A 15,705-nucleotide genomic window follows, 5' to 3' on the forward strand; every position below is an offset into this window, starting at 1 on the left:
AAATAACTTTGAACAATCTCTAAATAGATCAAGCATGTCAATCAGTATTTTCCCCCTACAAAAATTAACAATAACTTTGTTGTACTGAAAGACACAAGTATCGGGGTTGGGGAAAAAATGAAAAATAAAAGTAATTTGCCCTGTCCTCATCCAATGCAACCAAACAGGGAGATCTGAAAGGATAAAATGGGATATAAACAAAAGGAAGAAAGGTTAATGCGTCAAAACTCCTGAGACTGGGTCAGTTCAATCCAACAAGGTACTCAATGAGTAACTAGTTTGGGCCCATAACTGCTCTAGGCAGTGCTGTCTATCAAAAATAAGTATAGAGACAGAAATCTCTCCTTGGAGGGACAGTGCATCTGCACATGATGACTAAATGACAATATGAAATGGGATAATGCAGTGGAATGAACACTGGATTTGGATTCATTCATTCTATCCCAGAAAAAAAATTAAATATCTATTTGTGTATACAGCACTTTGATGCTAGTTTCTGCACTTATGGATTTGGAAGCTAATAAGTTGATAAGGCACAGGGAGAAACTATGATACACATCACTACTTGACACTTGCATTCAAGAGGGACAAAAAAAGAAGACTATCTGACACCAGAAGAAGATGGTTGTTACTTCCCAGGAAGATCAGGGGTTTGCCTTTAGGTCTGGCTTTTCAGGCGCCAGAGGATCTAGGTCCATATCCCAAGTAATTTTGTCTCTGCCTCTCTTACATTCAATGGCCCTAAAAATATGCACCTATATGACCAGTGTAGATAATAAGTGTGAGGGAGTTTAGAGGAAATAAGAGGTAACTTCGGGATGGAGATTGTCACAAATGGAGGGCTGAAAGAAGCTTACAGAACATCTTGTACAAGTCTTTTATTTTGCTACTGAGGAAAATGAGGTCTAGAAAGGTTATAACTTGGTCAAACTCAGACAGCTGGTAAGTGGCAGGGCTAGAATTTGAATCCAGGTCTTCTGATTCCAAATCAAGTATATTTTCCTGCCCTAAAATGAGAGATGAAAACTTCTGTTGGTGTAGGATTTCAGCTAAACTTTGAAGCATGAGTATTAATATTAAGGGGCATCCAAATAGCCCCTAAACAGCATGAAAAGGGGTCCTTTTCTACATTAGAAAGTTGTTTGTTTTGCAAAGGGTTGAACTATTTGCTTTAAGGCCTACAGTTAATTTCATGCAAATGAACCAAGGCTTTGAAATGAATAGGGCAACTTGGGTTGTTCATTAACAGAAAAATATCTCTGGGGAAATAAAAAAAAAGGAAATTAATAGAGCTTGTACTTTTACTTCAAAAATGATGTTGTATAAGGTTCAAACCCAAGACCAAGTGCTCTTTTGAAAAAAGTTGCACAGAAGGTCAGGCCCCACATGGGGCAATTCTCTCCTCTTCCTATTCTACCATAGATCTCTCCCAACCCTTCCACACACACACACACACACACACAGTCAGTTTTTCAGTCTTGTCCAACTCTCTGTGACCCCATTTGGGGTTTTCTTGACAAAGATACTGGAGTGCTTTGCTATTTCCTTCTTCAGCTCATTTTACAAATGAGGAAACTGAGGCAAACAGGGTTTAGTGACTCGCCCAGAGTCATACAGCTAGTTAGTGTCTGAGGCCACATTTGAACTCGGGAAGATTAATTTTCCTGACTATAGGCCCATTGCTCTATTGACTGTGTCACTAACAATTCTGCCTGCAGGTCCAGTAAATGGAAGATGTGGAGGCCCAAGCTAGGAACAAAGAACTTCAGTGCAGTCAATTTCCACACAGAATCTAAATTCTGTGAGAGTAGGGCTTGTTTCCTTTTTCTCTTTGCATCCCCCAATGTCTAGCACAGTGCCTAAACTTATAGTAGGCACTTAAAAAATGCTTGCTGAACCTTACTCTCATTGGATTTGGCTTATGAAGGGAATAACATACACACTCATTTGGGTATCTTACCCTACTGGAAAGTAGGCAGGAAGGGTATAAGAGAGGGGATGATAGAAGGGAGGGCAGACTGGGGGAGAGGGTAGTTAGAAGCAAACACTTTTGAAAAGCAACAAGGTCAAAGTAGAAAACAGAATAAGTTGGGGGGAGGGACAGGATGGAGGGAAATATAGTTTCACAATATAACTACTATGGAAATGTTTTGCATAACTACACATGTACAACCTATATTAAATTGCTTATCTTCCTAGTGGGGGTGGGTGAGGAGGGAAGAAAGGAAAGAATCTGGAAATCAGTTTTAAAAACAAATGTTAAAAATTGTTTTTTACATGCAAACAGGAAATAAGATATATAGGCACTGGGGTAGAGAAATCCATCTTGCCCTACAACAAAGTAAGGGGGGAGGGGGATATGGGAGAAGACATAAGAGAGAACAAGTTCGAGGAAGGGGTATTCAGTAGGCTTGCTATCTTGGGGTGGGGGGTAGGGGAGAGATGGGGAGAAAATTTGGAACTCAAAATCTTGTGGAAATGAATGTTGAAAACTAAAAATCAAATAAATAAATAAAATTTTAAAATGCCTGCTGAATGACTATAGTGTAGTGCCATACACAGAAGTAAAGAAATCTGGATTTTAATCTCCTTTCATCATCTAAGCAACTTGATGGCAAATGTGGGAGTGAAGAGTCTGAGTACCATAAGGGCTTTCTCTGCTATCATCTGCTTCCTAACAATAACTAACTGACCCTCTGGGGAAAAGAAAGAGACAATGAGTTCAAAACAAGGAAAAGAAATAACTGCCCCATAGAAAATGAGCCTTTACAATGCACAGAATCAGAAAATGTTTGAACCATACGACCTTAGAAATCACATTAATTCAATACCTCCCCCCATCCCACCTTCTTAGAGACAAGAAAATTGAGGTCTAGGAAGGGTGATTTATCTTGGGCCATATACACTATATCTACTTACTATCCCTAGTCTAGGCCAGAACCTAAATTCTTCTGATTTCCAATCCAGAGCTGTTTCCACTATACTAGGTTACCCATCAGAAATATATTTTTTTCTAAGGTCATTCCTACCCTGTAAGATAACCTGTTATTTTAACTATAAGAGAATGAAAAAAAAATGAAACTTTTCAGTCGCTGTAAGTGGGAGGAAAGGGAAGATACAGTACAAGGAATAAAAAACTGAGGAAAAAGAGAAATCCTCTGGAGAGAAAAAAAAAAAGAAAAAAGAAAACCAGCATCATACAAAGAAACACTAGGTGAGACACATGCAAATAGGGAATAGGCTGAGGGGTCCTGGAGAGAAAGAAGCTTATACTCACAGGGATACAAAGAATCCTGTGATGCTTCCCTAAAGATTTGAGTTGATAGAAGTTCCCAGCCAAGTGAGGGATGTATGTGTCTGTGTGTGTCTCCTTGGGCTATATGAAAGCAAAGTGCTTCAGGTGGCGGTTGAACTAGATGACCACAGAGGCCCTTCATATTCTAGGATTCTAAGACTCTATGATCCAAGAAGGAGTAAAATAGAGAGGGCTGGGAATTATCAGAGAAGCACTGGGACACAAACATCAGAGAAAAATCTAAGGGCAGTTAAATTCAAAAGAAGTGGACCCTGAGAAGCACTACAAACTAGGAGACAAATTTCAAGAGATGAAACTGTTAAATTTTCAATATGAGAATTTACATCTTGGAAATCAGCAAATGCTACACATCAGGGTTTTATTTATTATTGTTTCATTGACTGTCCAGATTTAAGAAAATTATAAAGAAGATTTTAATGACAGATTACATTTAAAAATTTAAAAGTGTGTCATGCATACACCCCCCCCCCAGCAATTAAACATTTACTAACATATGAAAGGAGACACCTGAAATTCAGAGGGAGGTGTGGTTGTACAAGGCCAAAAGGAAGAAATTTGTTTCTCTGGCTCCCACTGAGTAGGCCTGGCCCTAGTCTGGATCATTTCATAGCCACATGACTGCAACAATTCCCTAAGTGGTCTCCATACCTCCTTTCTTTTCCCCTTCAACCTATATACCACTCTGTACAGAGACTACACTGTCCCCAAGAATGACTTGGACCACTTCACTACCCTGTTCAAAAACTTTGAGTGACTCCGCAGTCTTATTCCTCTACGTACTAAAGTCATCTTCAGATGACTCACTGTAGCATGGATACAACCCTACATTCTCAAAGTGACAGCAAAAGTTAAGATCCAGCTGATCCTAGCTCAAGATGTTAAGGTTTTGAGTGTGGGCCTAGAAAGATGCAGAGGCTGTGACTGTCAGGAAGGCCAGCCTAGAGAAATGAAGCTAGTCCCCTCACCAGAAGGCATGAGATCTTCGGGTGATAAAACATTTTTAGCCACAGCAATTCATGAAGTTAAACCGATTAAAAAGCAAAGGGAGGATCCTCAGATACATAAGGCTCTCCTTTGGGGCACATATTGTTTTACTCTTGTCTTTTTATCCCCAGGGTTTAGCTTGGTACCAGGAATGTAGTAGGTGTATAATAAAGGCTTCTTATTTGATTGATTGTTATCTGCAGAGGTGGAGTGAGGACCCACATCAAAAAAAAAAAAAAATCAAGGCTCTTTTGAAGTAATGATACACAGGGAAATTGAGACTACAGAGATATTACCCACCTTCCTACAAGTTTGTGGCAGAGTAAGACCTAGAACCAACAGCTCCTCGCTCTTTGTGATCTGGCACAAAACCATTTCTTTTTTTTTGCTTTTTGCAGCGGGGAAGGTAGGGCAGTTGGGGTTAAGTGACTTGCCTAAGGTCACAAGGCTAGTAAGTGTTAAGTCTCTGAGGCCAAATTTGAACTCAGGTCCTCCTGACTCCAGGGCTGGTGCTCTACTCACTGTGCCACCTAGCTATCCCTACAAAACCATATTTCTATAGGTTATCATGGAATCTATAGTAGCTTCTGACCCATCTGAAGCTAGAAGAAGAGGCTAGGGAATGACTGCCAACACTCAAGGTAAATAAGACCCATTTGAGACCCTCCTCTGGACCTTGTTGGCACTACTCAGACTTTTTGTGTCAAAGTCTTGTCTGTGAAGTTGCTTCCAAGTTTTCATTACTCAAAACCTGTGTTATTTGTATCAATACTTTGACAAGCATGCTGGGGGTAGGGGCTGGGGAAGAATTCTATAAACAAAGGTGGCTAGACATGTGTCACAGTATTACATCATCAACCCCAAGAAGCTTTAGCACTAACTAATCTCTAGGGAGGTAATCAAGTTGACAAATTCTAAAACTGACATTATGCATAATCTCTGCTGAACTGAAAAGTACCCTATCTGGAGAATGATTCAGATAAGAGTCTCATAAATACAAGTCTGGATAGAAGACTAGCCTGAGGTAAAATTTTAAAGTCAATGAAGACTTCAGCACTTTACAGAGCAACTTTTCAGTACCCATTGGAGCTAGCATGTAGAAAAGTCATGGGCTCTATAGTGAGGAGATCTTCTGTATTCAAATATTGCCTTGTATGACCTTAGGCAAGTCACTTAACCTCTTTTGGCCTCAGTTTCCTCATTTGTAAAATTTGACAGTTCGACTACATGTCTTCTAAGGTCCTTCTAGCACTGAATCTATAATGTTCTGACCTCCTGAGGGATCTTTTTTTGAGTTCTTGGACCTTGAAGCTTCATCCACGCTTTGAGTCATGAAGATCTAAGTTCAAATCCAGATTTAGGCACTAGCTGTGTGACTCTGAGCAAGCTGCTTAACTTCCACCTGCCTCAGTTTCCTTGACTGTAAAATGGAGATAATAAAAGCACCTACCTCACAGGGCAGTTGTAAGGATCAAATAAGATCAAATCTGTCAAGTGCTTAGAACAGGGCCTGGCACAAAATAGGTACTAATAAATCCGTGTTTCCATTCCCTGCCAGTTCTTACCAAAATATTTTGACATTGTCATTTACAATTGGGCATGAATGTTAGCCAAAGAACTGTGTGGTTATCTGGTTTACTTCAAGTCCCAGGTAAAATTTACTTTCTACAGGAAGCCTTTTTTGATCCCCCTTAATTCTAGTGTCTCCCTCTATCAAAGAGATTATTTCCATTTCATCCTGTGTATGTAGTTGTTTGCATACTGTCACCCCCTCTAGACTGTAAGCTCTAAGAGTTTTCTGCCTTCTTTTGTACTCCTAGCATTTAGTACAGTGCCTGGTACCTTGTAGCCACTTAATGAACGTTTATTGATTGACGGAAAAGAAGATAGCTCCAGATCATAGAGAGAAGAGAAAAGATAACAGCAAGGGTAAACTAAGGGCTACACTAACACTTCTGAAATGTCTTCAGGTTTTTTAAAGACCTGGAGAAGAGTGTCTAGCCCAATAACTCACTCCTTAGTTCCTCTGGAATATTTAAAGGAGGGCAAAGGCAAGAGCTACAATGGATGAGGAAAAGGCATGGATGGGTCACAAGGATACTGTGGAAGGGAATGGGTGAGACTGGAGATCTGCTGAAGTCCTGACCAAAATGAATGGAAGTCACCAAACCCCCTCCCAGGAGACTGATGATGGCAGTCATCTCTAACTAGAATAAAAGACTTTGGTTAAGACATTTCTGATATGAACTAACAAATGTGTGTATGTCTGTGTATGGGCGGGTGGGAGGTGGTATTTTCATGAGAAAGAGGCACTTCTTGGAAACTCTAAAATTATCACTTCCTCCTCCCTTCTTCTCACTCCCTTTCTCCCTTCTTTTTCCCCCACAAACCACCTATAGGTTAGTCTAACTGTCTAAAAGGTCAAGCATTAAGACTGAAATGTGACATGAAAGTCTTTAACACACCTTTATTCCTATAATAGACAGAATTGGGAGAATATAGATGGCATTTCAGTCAGCCAGAAGATTCGTCATTTATGCTCCAGAGTTTTCTTCTTACTGAATTAAAAGCAATGGCAAACCATTTGCATCTTTGGTTGTCTCTATGGAGTTTGGGATCATAGAACCGGAACTGGAAGAGACCTTAGAAGTCATTTGATTCGATCCCCTCATTTTACAAATGAGGAAACTAAGGCCCAAGAAGGTTCCTAATTTGCCCAAGGTAATAAGTAACATAACCAGAATTTGAACTCAGGTCCTATGACTCTAAGTTCAGAATTAATTCCACTGCATTAAATTGTCTATTTTAACTAAATTAATTAATCAATCCTGCCCCCAAATGATCCCTTTTTGGGAGGGGGCGGGGGAGATGGTGTTGGCTTTAGAATAGATTAATTGTAAGGTTGAACAACACAAGAAAATCCAGTGCTATGCAGTATAAACAAGGTCTCCATGAAAAAGACCAGTATGTCTAAGTCTAAAGAGAGGTTGTAGGGGGAAAAGAAAAGAAAGGAGGGGAGGGGAGGGGAGAGGAGAGGAGAGGAGAGGAAGGGAAGGGAAGAGGATTGGTACTTCTGACTGTTTTTTTTTGTTGTTGTTGTTTTAAAGCAATCGGAGTTAAGTAACTTGCTCTAGGTTACACAGCCAGTTATTTCTGGGTGTGGTGCTGAGTATCTGAGCCCGGATTTGATCCAGGTCATCCCGACACTGGAGCCGGTGCTCTTACTCGCTGAGCCACCTGGCCACCCCTTGTACTTCTGACTGTTTAAAAGAAATCCTACTCCTCTCTATACAAATAACTAACTTCAATTTTATGCAAAAATGAACATTTGAGCTTTAAATTCACAAATACCAGTTAATATTTTTCACCTTTTCAAGATCCCATCTAGCCCCAATTTTGTTTTGGGTTTTTTTTTTAAATACATATTTTCAAAGCATACCAATGAAACATGTCTAATGCTAACACTGGGCTCACTTGCCTAAGCATGCACTCATACAAGAAAGGCTCCCATCAACCTTCAAATAATCTGTTCACAATGTTATGGAAACTATATCAGCAGCTCACCCACCCCACTGATAACCCTAACAGCTGTCTTTAGTCCTTCCCTTCCCAAAGAATCAGAAAATTCAAGCACAAAAAGAAAAAAAAAGCCAGATTGAGAAGCCTGCTAAAAATCAAGCCCCAAATGACCCTCTACCTTGTGTGAGAAGCCCCTGCCCTGATGATGGCTTGATCCAGTATTTTGCACTAAATTCCTGCTGCTCCCCATTCCTTCCAATCCCTGCTAAGTGCTGAAGCCCTCATTTGTCTGGTCACACATCAGAATGAGCATAATGCACCACAGACAAGGGAGCTCATCCCAGATTCAATTAAGATGCACCAGTACCTAGAGGAGGGCGCCCAGCTCCATGGGTGAAACTGGTTTGCCTGAGCATTGGCATATGTAAATGTATGCCACACAGCATTTGTTGGCACTTGTCATCATTGGAATCAGTCCCAAGGCATGGATTCCAAGGGGCAGCCTGTGGTACTCTGAGGCATTCCAACAGGCAGAATGGAATCTTGGGGGACAATTCTTTTAGCTTTAAGGAAGGTAGTAGAGGTACCCTACGAAAGCACAACTAATTGTTTTTTTTCAAGGCATAGAAATGGGGTTTCTTTATCCAAAACTGTCTTATGGGCAGCCATTCAAATCCTTCCTTTCCAGTGGGAATGGAGAGAAACAGACAGAAGCATTTATTCACAAGATCCCCACCTTCCCCACAACACTATGGAATATAATAGATATTACTGCAAAGAAACTGTGCCTTCCTTCCCAGAATCAGTGTTGCACACTTCCATCATCGTGATGTAAGTCCAAGTCCAAAGCAGATATGTACTTTAAAAGAACCTCATATGGAGCCATTTATGATTCTAGAAAGTTTCCAAAATGATTGAGACACCCTTTGGTTGTGGGGTGGTTTTTTAATACAAAGAAAATCCAGAAATGATCAAAAAGAGCTGATGAAAGAAAAAAGAAATACCTTTAAGCTGTGGGCATGAAGTCATAATTCTCAAGGGTCCTTTGTATTCACAAAATTTAAAGATTCTGCTATTATAGTTCTCTTGATCTTAAAATGTAGCAATCTAGCAACAAGCTCAAGCATTAGGAATACCAGGTTCAGACAGAAAAAATAAAGTGATTCTTAACTAGACAGTAGGATCAGTATTATAAAGTGCTACCCGGAAACCAAAGAGCCAATGAGGTCAAGATTGTTTATAGGTGCACCCCAGGTTATAAAAAAAGAGATTCCCAAGAACCTAGATGAGTGGGGACACTTATCTCTTCTAGTATCCTCAATCCCCAGAGAAAGAGGACTCTAAGTACAGGTGGAGATGGGGCAGAGTGAGCTCCTGACCTACATAAAACTCTAAGTCAGAAGGATTTATTTCAGAAACACTGGTACCACAAAGAAACCAGGAGTGGATAGAAATAAAATTTTTTGTTACATGAGATGGCTTTCTGGGAAAAGGGAGAAGGAAAGATATAGGGAGTAACATAAGTGATATAAAAACAAAATATATTATTAAAAATGTACTTAAAAAAAGAAATGGATGGCAACCTTGGTTCAGATGGCTATGCCATCATAATGGAAAGCCAAAGTATTATCTAATTTACAGATATCCTTGTAACTCTTATAGACCTATGATCAGCACAGTGAAACTTCTATTAAGTGGAATCCTCCTAACTGGAACCATCCAGCCTAGTCTTCCTTCATCCTTCATATGCTGACTTTTAAGGTAAAAGATCGGTGCACACCAAGAATTTAGTGTAAAAGCCAAGTTCAAGTTATGTCCTGGAGTTAGGACACTAGGACAGTCAGTAGACTATCCTATCTCCTCATTATATCCATCTTCACTTCTAGAAATCATCGCCTTGATGTTCAAAAGGACCAACCCAAGACCCTGGAAGATCACCCATCAAATATATAATCATATTCACCAAACTAAACTTAGTCAGGAAAGGAGCTATTAAGACCATAGGCATAATGTTGTAGATAGCTGCCCAGAAAAATCTTAAGAGCAATTCTCAATAAATAAAGATTTAAACCAACTCAGTTAACCAGAAAATTCATTTCACCAGAACTCCCTTACCCCCAATCTCACAATGAATTAAGTGTTCTGGTGAAATGAAATTTCACAGTTTCTTTGTCTACATTCTGACCTTTCTATCAGAAGAAAACCTTCACACTTCCCGTTGCAGTCAAAGGCATATCGCATGAGACTAATACAGTCATCAGAGGCTGTACAAGAGGCAGAGGCTCTGTTGTCAGACCTTCTAACATGAGGGTGACTGTGCTATTGGATCTTTGTGTTCTTCATAGAGAACAGTGGGTGAGAAATACATTAAAAGTCAAACCAAGTGAGAAATCAGTCCTTTCGCTTTGGGAACTTGCTAAAAGTAGGTGTTAATTCTACACAAACTCTGGTTTACTTCAAAGAAGCATAAGCAGTGGCCAGACTAAGAGCAAAAAAAGACACACACGGGCCCTTACCTTTTTTTTTGAGTGGCTTCGCTCCTCATCCTTGGGGGCCTTGCTATTTTTCCCAGCACGTGAAAGCTTCTGGTCCCCAGACTGCTTGATGGTGATCTTAATCTCAGGTGGGCAAATATAGTTCTCCAGGTTCTTGGGTGGCTTCTTAGCTCTCTTAGTGGTCTGGATCTTTAGTTTCAGGCTGCCCTCTGTGAAGTTAGCCTCCTTGATAGAAAACTCCTGCTCTTCCAGGCCATCTCCCGCCACCCACTTCTCACTGTCAGCATTAGAGTTAGAATCCACATCCCGTCCAGAGCCCAGCTCATCCTCCTCCTCCGGCTCCATCCGTTCTCCCCCTACTGGGATCCCTTTCCCAGATCCTGGTGCAGGGAGCAAAGATTCCCCTGGACAGCCCGGAGTGACTGGGGGCTTGGCTGAAGTGACAGACAGGAACTCTTTCTCAGCCCCCCTTTGGCGGGAGCTGCTTAAAATCTCTCTGGACTCCATGACAATCCAACAGCCCCACAGGAGTTCTCAGGAGGGGGGAGGGGAGGGGGAAGGGGGAGGGGAACTGAGGAGAGGAAACACCCAAAGTCCCAGGAGCAGAACTGTCCAGTTACTGTATTCAGAGTCCCAGGGGTCCAGACACGTCGAGATGTTCAGAAGTGATCAGATCTACAACTGAGAAATAGAGAGAAAAAGTTAGCAGTCAAGGCATGATATACCAAGACCTCTACATAAATAATGAGCCAACCCCATTGCACCTAACCAAGGCCTTAGAAAACAGACGTAGGAAAGTCATACTGAATTCTCCACAACCCAGGGACAAGAAGAGGAGAGGAGTCAAGGAGGGAAAAGACAAGTTTTGATATTTACTGATTTCTTGACTGCAGAGAGATAGAGCTGAAAAGTGAGTTAAAGCTGGCATTGCCACAGCTAAAACCCCAACCTCAACAGAAGAGAAGTTTAAGATGGTGATATTCAGGTGTAACAAGGTTAATATAAGTGTTTCTTTTATTCAGGCTTTCCACCACTACCCCCTGACCTTCAGCAAATTGTGCACAGGCTGGTTAACTTAGTGTTACCTCAATGCCTCCCCTTCTCAAAAGCTATTCCATTTGGAGGAAGAACATTCTACCACACCTTTCTCCCTTACTCCTTGAAAGCAATGTAAAGTTTAGATTTCAGGCCGGGAAAGGGAGAGAAAAAAAAGTTCAGCATGAAATTGTTGATCATATATAACACAAGGATTGATTTTGATTTTTTTAAAAAACTTGAGTGCATTTAAAATATTCCATTTTTAAAAGGAAAGGCATCTATTCATTGCAGCATGTGGACACAAATTTGTTTAACTCTCTCTTTATTCCCTAAATAAGTCATATAACATATAAACAGCCCACAAAGCTAAGGACAGTTACCAGGAATTTCTCCTCTCTCACTTGCTCCTGGTAGAGAGACAAAAAACATTTGCATATCATATAGTCCAGAAAAGGTTGAGCTAAATCATGTATTCATTTCCCTAGTTCAATAGTTTGGTCTCCCCTTTCTTCCCCACCCATAATTCAGAAGGCCCCCCAAGAAAAGCCCAAACCTTCACTTGGCAGAAGTTTTAGAGAGTCCCAGGGCTAGAACTGACCTCAAAAGGTCATTTTGTTAATCTCCTCAACTGAGGGACTGACCACATCTAAACCATCTTACCAGGGGCAAAGACTGGGCTTTCACTGTTACCCCATGGGTTTCTTACATTTTAAATCTAAAGACTTGACTGGCAAAGATTTCACACTCAGAGAAATGTATAATTATGCCTGAAAAAGCACTGATTCACTGAAATTCTGAGGAAAGATTTTCAGATCTCCACCGCCCTGCCACCACCCAGCAGCAAGCACCCTAGCATACCCAGGATGGCTGCTAGCACAGATTCTTTGATCTGCTTTTCTAAAGGAAAGCAACTCAATTTACAATTTACCTAGTTCTGGGGGAAAAGTCAGCACCCTGAACTTCAGAGAATACAACAGAAGTTACAAGCAGACAAAAAATACACAGAGAAACAAACCGACAGGGTTTCTAGGACCATTACATCCATACCTAGTTAGTCACCAGAGAGAGAAGCACCAACATCTGGGTTTTCAAAGCCAGGGGGTTCAACAGTTGCCCAGAGTCTCATCTGGCCAAATCACATAACTTCACAAAGTGACCCCCAAAGCAATAACTCACCTCAGAGGTATATATAGCCTTCTCCAGGGTCAGAGAACAGCACAACCCTAGTGACCCACTGCCCAATCACAAAGTAACAAGGTGTGGGCATTCCTGAAAATCAATCCTCCCACCACGGGTTCCATGTGACCACATTCAGCCTATTAGAAGGCAGAGTATATTTTCAAATCAGTGAAGGTCCTCAAATTCACTTAAGCCTATCAAGGGGCAAGAAAGATATTCAAATTCCCATTACCATTACAACCCCCCACCACTGGTATCAGTTAACTCTTAGCAGACACTCTTTTCAGGGTGCTTTTGGGGATGTCAGATGGGAAAGTTTCCTTGGTTTCAGCATTGCCCAAATTCCCCAGAAACACTGAAATACTTCCTGGCTCCTGGAAATATCTCATCTTGGCAAAAAAGCATTGTCTTTGTACCAGTCACCACCAGGAATGGGCAAGTCTATGGACAGAACAATCTATAAGTTTAATAGGCTGCTGTCCTGAGAGGGTGGGAGTTTCCCATCACTGGAATTGTTCAAGCTGAAACTAGAATCAATCCATCAGCAATGAGGTGTAGAGAAGAACTCAAAGGCCAGGAAATCATATATAAGAATCCCTGATAGCCATATATTGACTTAGAAAACCACATATTAACATTATCTATGTTCTTCTATTGTATTTTTAGGTATTTTGTTAAATACTTCTCAGTTACACTACAATCTGGTTAAGACCTACTCTGGAGAGTTATGGGTGGCAGGACATTTCTAATTTCTAGTGTAGAGCCTTCCTGCCTTGGTTGCAAGGCAGAACTAGACACTGGCTCAGGACCCTTTAAGTTCTGGATGCTATGAATCAATAATTTCCAAGCTCATTCAGACCATGAGTTACTCATTTGTCCATTTCTCTCTGCCTAGGACTTTACAAAAAAAAAAAAAACCAGTAAGAACAAAAACAAAATTTGGCCACACATTTCAGAGCTTTTCCTATCTTGTCTATAATTCCTATGTGACCCCAGGGACAGTATCATCTGAAAGCTACTATTTATCATTTGTAGAGTTTTCTAAGGCTTCTTCTACAATCTAGCAACAGCCTCAAAGTCACATCTAAATTCCTAGAGCTTCCTGTAAAGTCATGTATGAGAAGGGACCATGAATAATTCCTGGAAACTAAACTGGTTTAGAGTTCAAGATATGTACAACATTATACTATGTTATAGCAAGCTTTCCACATGCAAGTGGTTCCCACTTTAAGCATACAAAAAAGAATAGAAATTTGAATATCCACAATGGATGAATTGGTTGGAATTGCCTGGGCAAGATGACAGATAAGGTTGTACCCATTATAGAAGTATTCTTCACTTTAAACAGGGGATTGAGTTAAGGTGTCTTTAATCAAGGTGGTACCATCATAAGCTGAAGTGTTTGCTTATTTATAAATCAGTGACAGCCTTGGCATATAGGACATAGAACTGGGGTCTGAACCAGGAAGATCTGGATTCAAGTGTCACCTCTGATACATACATACAGGCTTCATGACCCTGGACAAGTCATTTAAAGTTTTGGTACCCCAGACAACTTCCTAAGACCATTAAGTTGCAGAAATAGATACAGACCTACATCATCAGTAGAGGGAGTTCCTCCTCTGGGAGTTCCCTTTAAGAATTAAATCACAGGTCCCATCAAAAGAAAAAACAGATAAGAAAAGGGTTAGTAGAGTCGAAAAGGCCTTGGGGTAAACTTCTGCCTTTGAGACATACAAACTGTAACTATGGGCAAGTCACAACCTCTCAGAGCTCTGGACAAGAAATGTTAAGACTAGAAGTTATAGGCAAGGAATTCCCTACACCAATAAAACCACAAATCTATATCCACCAAAATCAAACAACACAAAATTCACAGCTCACTAATTGACCAGGAGGCTGTAATTCACAAAACATTTTAAAATGTCTTCACTGTCCCTAGGACATAAGTTCACTGCCAACTCTTAGCTCCAATTCATACAGCTTTGTCAGCCTCTCTCCCCTAGCTACATCCTGCTCACCCTTTAAGGAAGGTTCCACTCATGTCCCTCCCACTCTTGGAGAAGTTCTCTCTCTCATTTCTGAATTCCCAAAGCACACATTTTGACAGTTGATTACTACTAGTCTTTCGTTGCTTTTTCCACTGTTTCAAGACCATAGATCTTGGCTTCCCAGGTGGTTTCCAGCCCTCAGCACACAGTTAGGCCCATGTAGGCATCCACTGTTAATCTGCCTCTAGCCAGCTGTTGAGAAGGCTCCAAACCAACCTACAGTGGCCACAGAGCAATCATCTGGGATTCCTCTGCTTAGTCTGCCTTATGCTCCAGCCCCTTGAAAACACACACACACACATACACACACACACACACACACACACACACACACACACACACACACTGCCAGCTAGGTAGGAAAAAAAAAAAATCTCCAAACAAAGAAACCTAACCTGTCTGTTCACTTCAGTAGTGCGTGGCATTCCTATACCTCCTCCACTAGCCTTTTCCCCAGTGTTTGCCTGATGGGCCAAGTTCATAACTCCAACCACTTAGCCAATGTCCTCTCAAGTCGTGGGAAAGAGCTGCCAAATCCAAATGTGATGACACATGGCCCCATGAATGAACACACCCACATGTACATAGACAAACGCACACATATGCGCAGGAATAACAACACAAGGTGAAAATATTTTTCCTTGTCACATTCCAGTAGTCAGTTACTACTTCTAAGAGAGAACACAATGAACACGCTGTGCTTTTCTCCTGCCTATATTTAAAGAAAGGCTAACCCTTTGGGGGGGGGGGGAATCAGTGGACCCTGGAATTCTGGGATGATGGCTTCTTAAAGCATCCTCTCAGAATAACTGAGTGGTGAGCTCAAGGAGTTGGGAGTGTGAAGAGAGAAAGGAGATTTACAGGATTTGGAGCTGGAAGGGACCTTAAAAACCATCTAGCTCAATCCTTTTATTTGCCAGATCTGGAAGTGGAGATCTGGATAAGTTAAAGGCCTGGTCTATACTCATACATTGAGTAACAAAGATTCAAACCTAGGTCCTCTGAACTCCCAACATTCTTTCTAAGATTCCATATGGCATTTCAGTAGCTGCATGGTGACAAGGGATTGGTGGTACTCTAAGGAGAACAGGCTAGAAACCTGTGAATGAAAGAGAGAGAGAGA

General features: G+C 41.0%; 1 protein-coding gene across 3 annotated transcripts in view; it reads right to left on the bottom strand.

The window, feature by feature from the left end:
- SETBP1 (SET binding protein 1) overlaps positions 1 to 15,705 on the bottom strand; it is a 514,417-nt gene that overhangs the window by 479,437 nt on the left and 19,275 nt on the right. For 2 of the 3 annotated variants that reach the window (XM_069075445.1, XM_069075438.1), the window contains exon 2: positions 10,336 to 10,995. In XM_069075445.1, coding sequence (XP_068931546.1) covers positions 10,336 to 10,821 — 486 coding nt within the window. In that variant the 5' untranslated portion in view covers positions 10,822 to 10,995. Of the gene's footprint in view, positions 1 to 10,335; positions 10,996 to 15,705 lie in introns of those variants that run through there. The other variant, XM_069075454.1, reaches the window with a different exon arrangement.

The sequence above is a fragment of the Petaurus breviceps genome, unplaced genomic scaffold, assembly GCF_028583685.1.
Source record: "Petaurus breviceps papuanus isolate PSGF00001 unplaced genomic scaffold, PetGlider_PUasm1.0 151, whole genome shotgun sequence".
NCBI classification, from domain to species: Eukaryota; Metazoa; Chordata; class Mammalia; order Diprotodontia; family Petauridae; genus Petaurus; species Petaurus breviceps.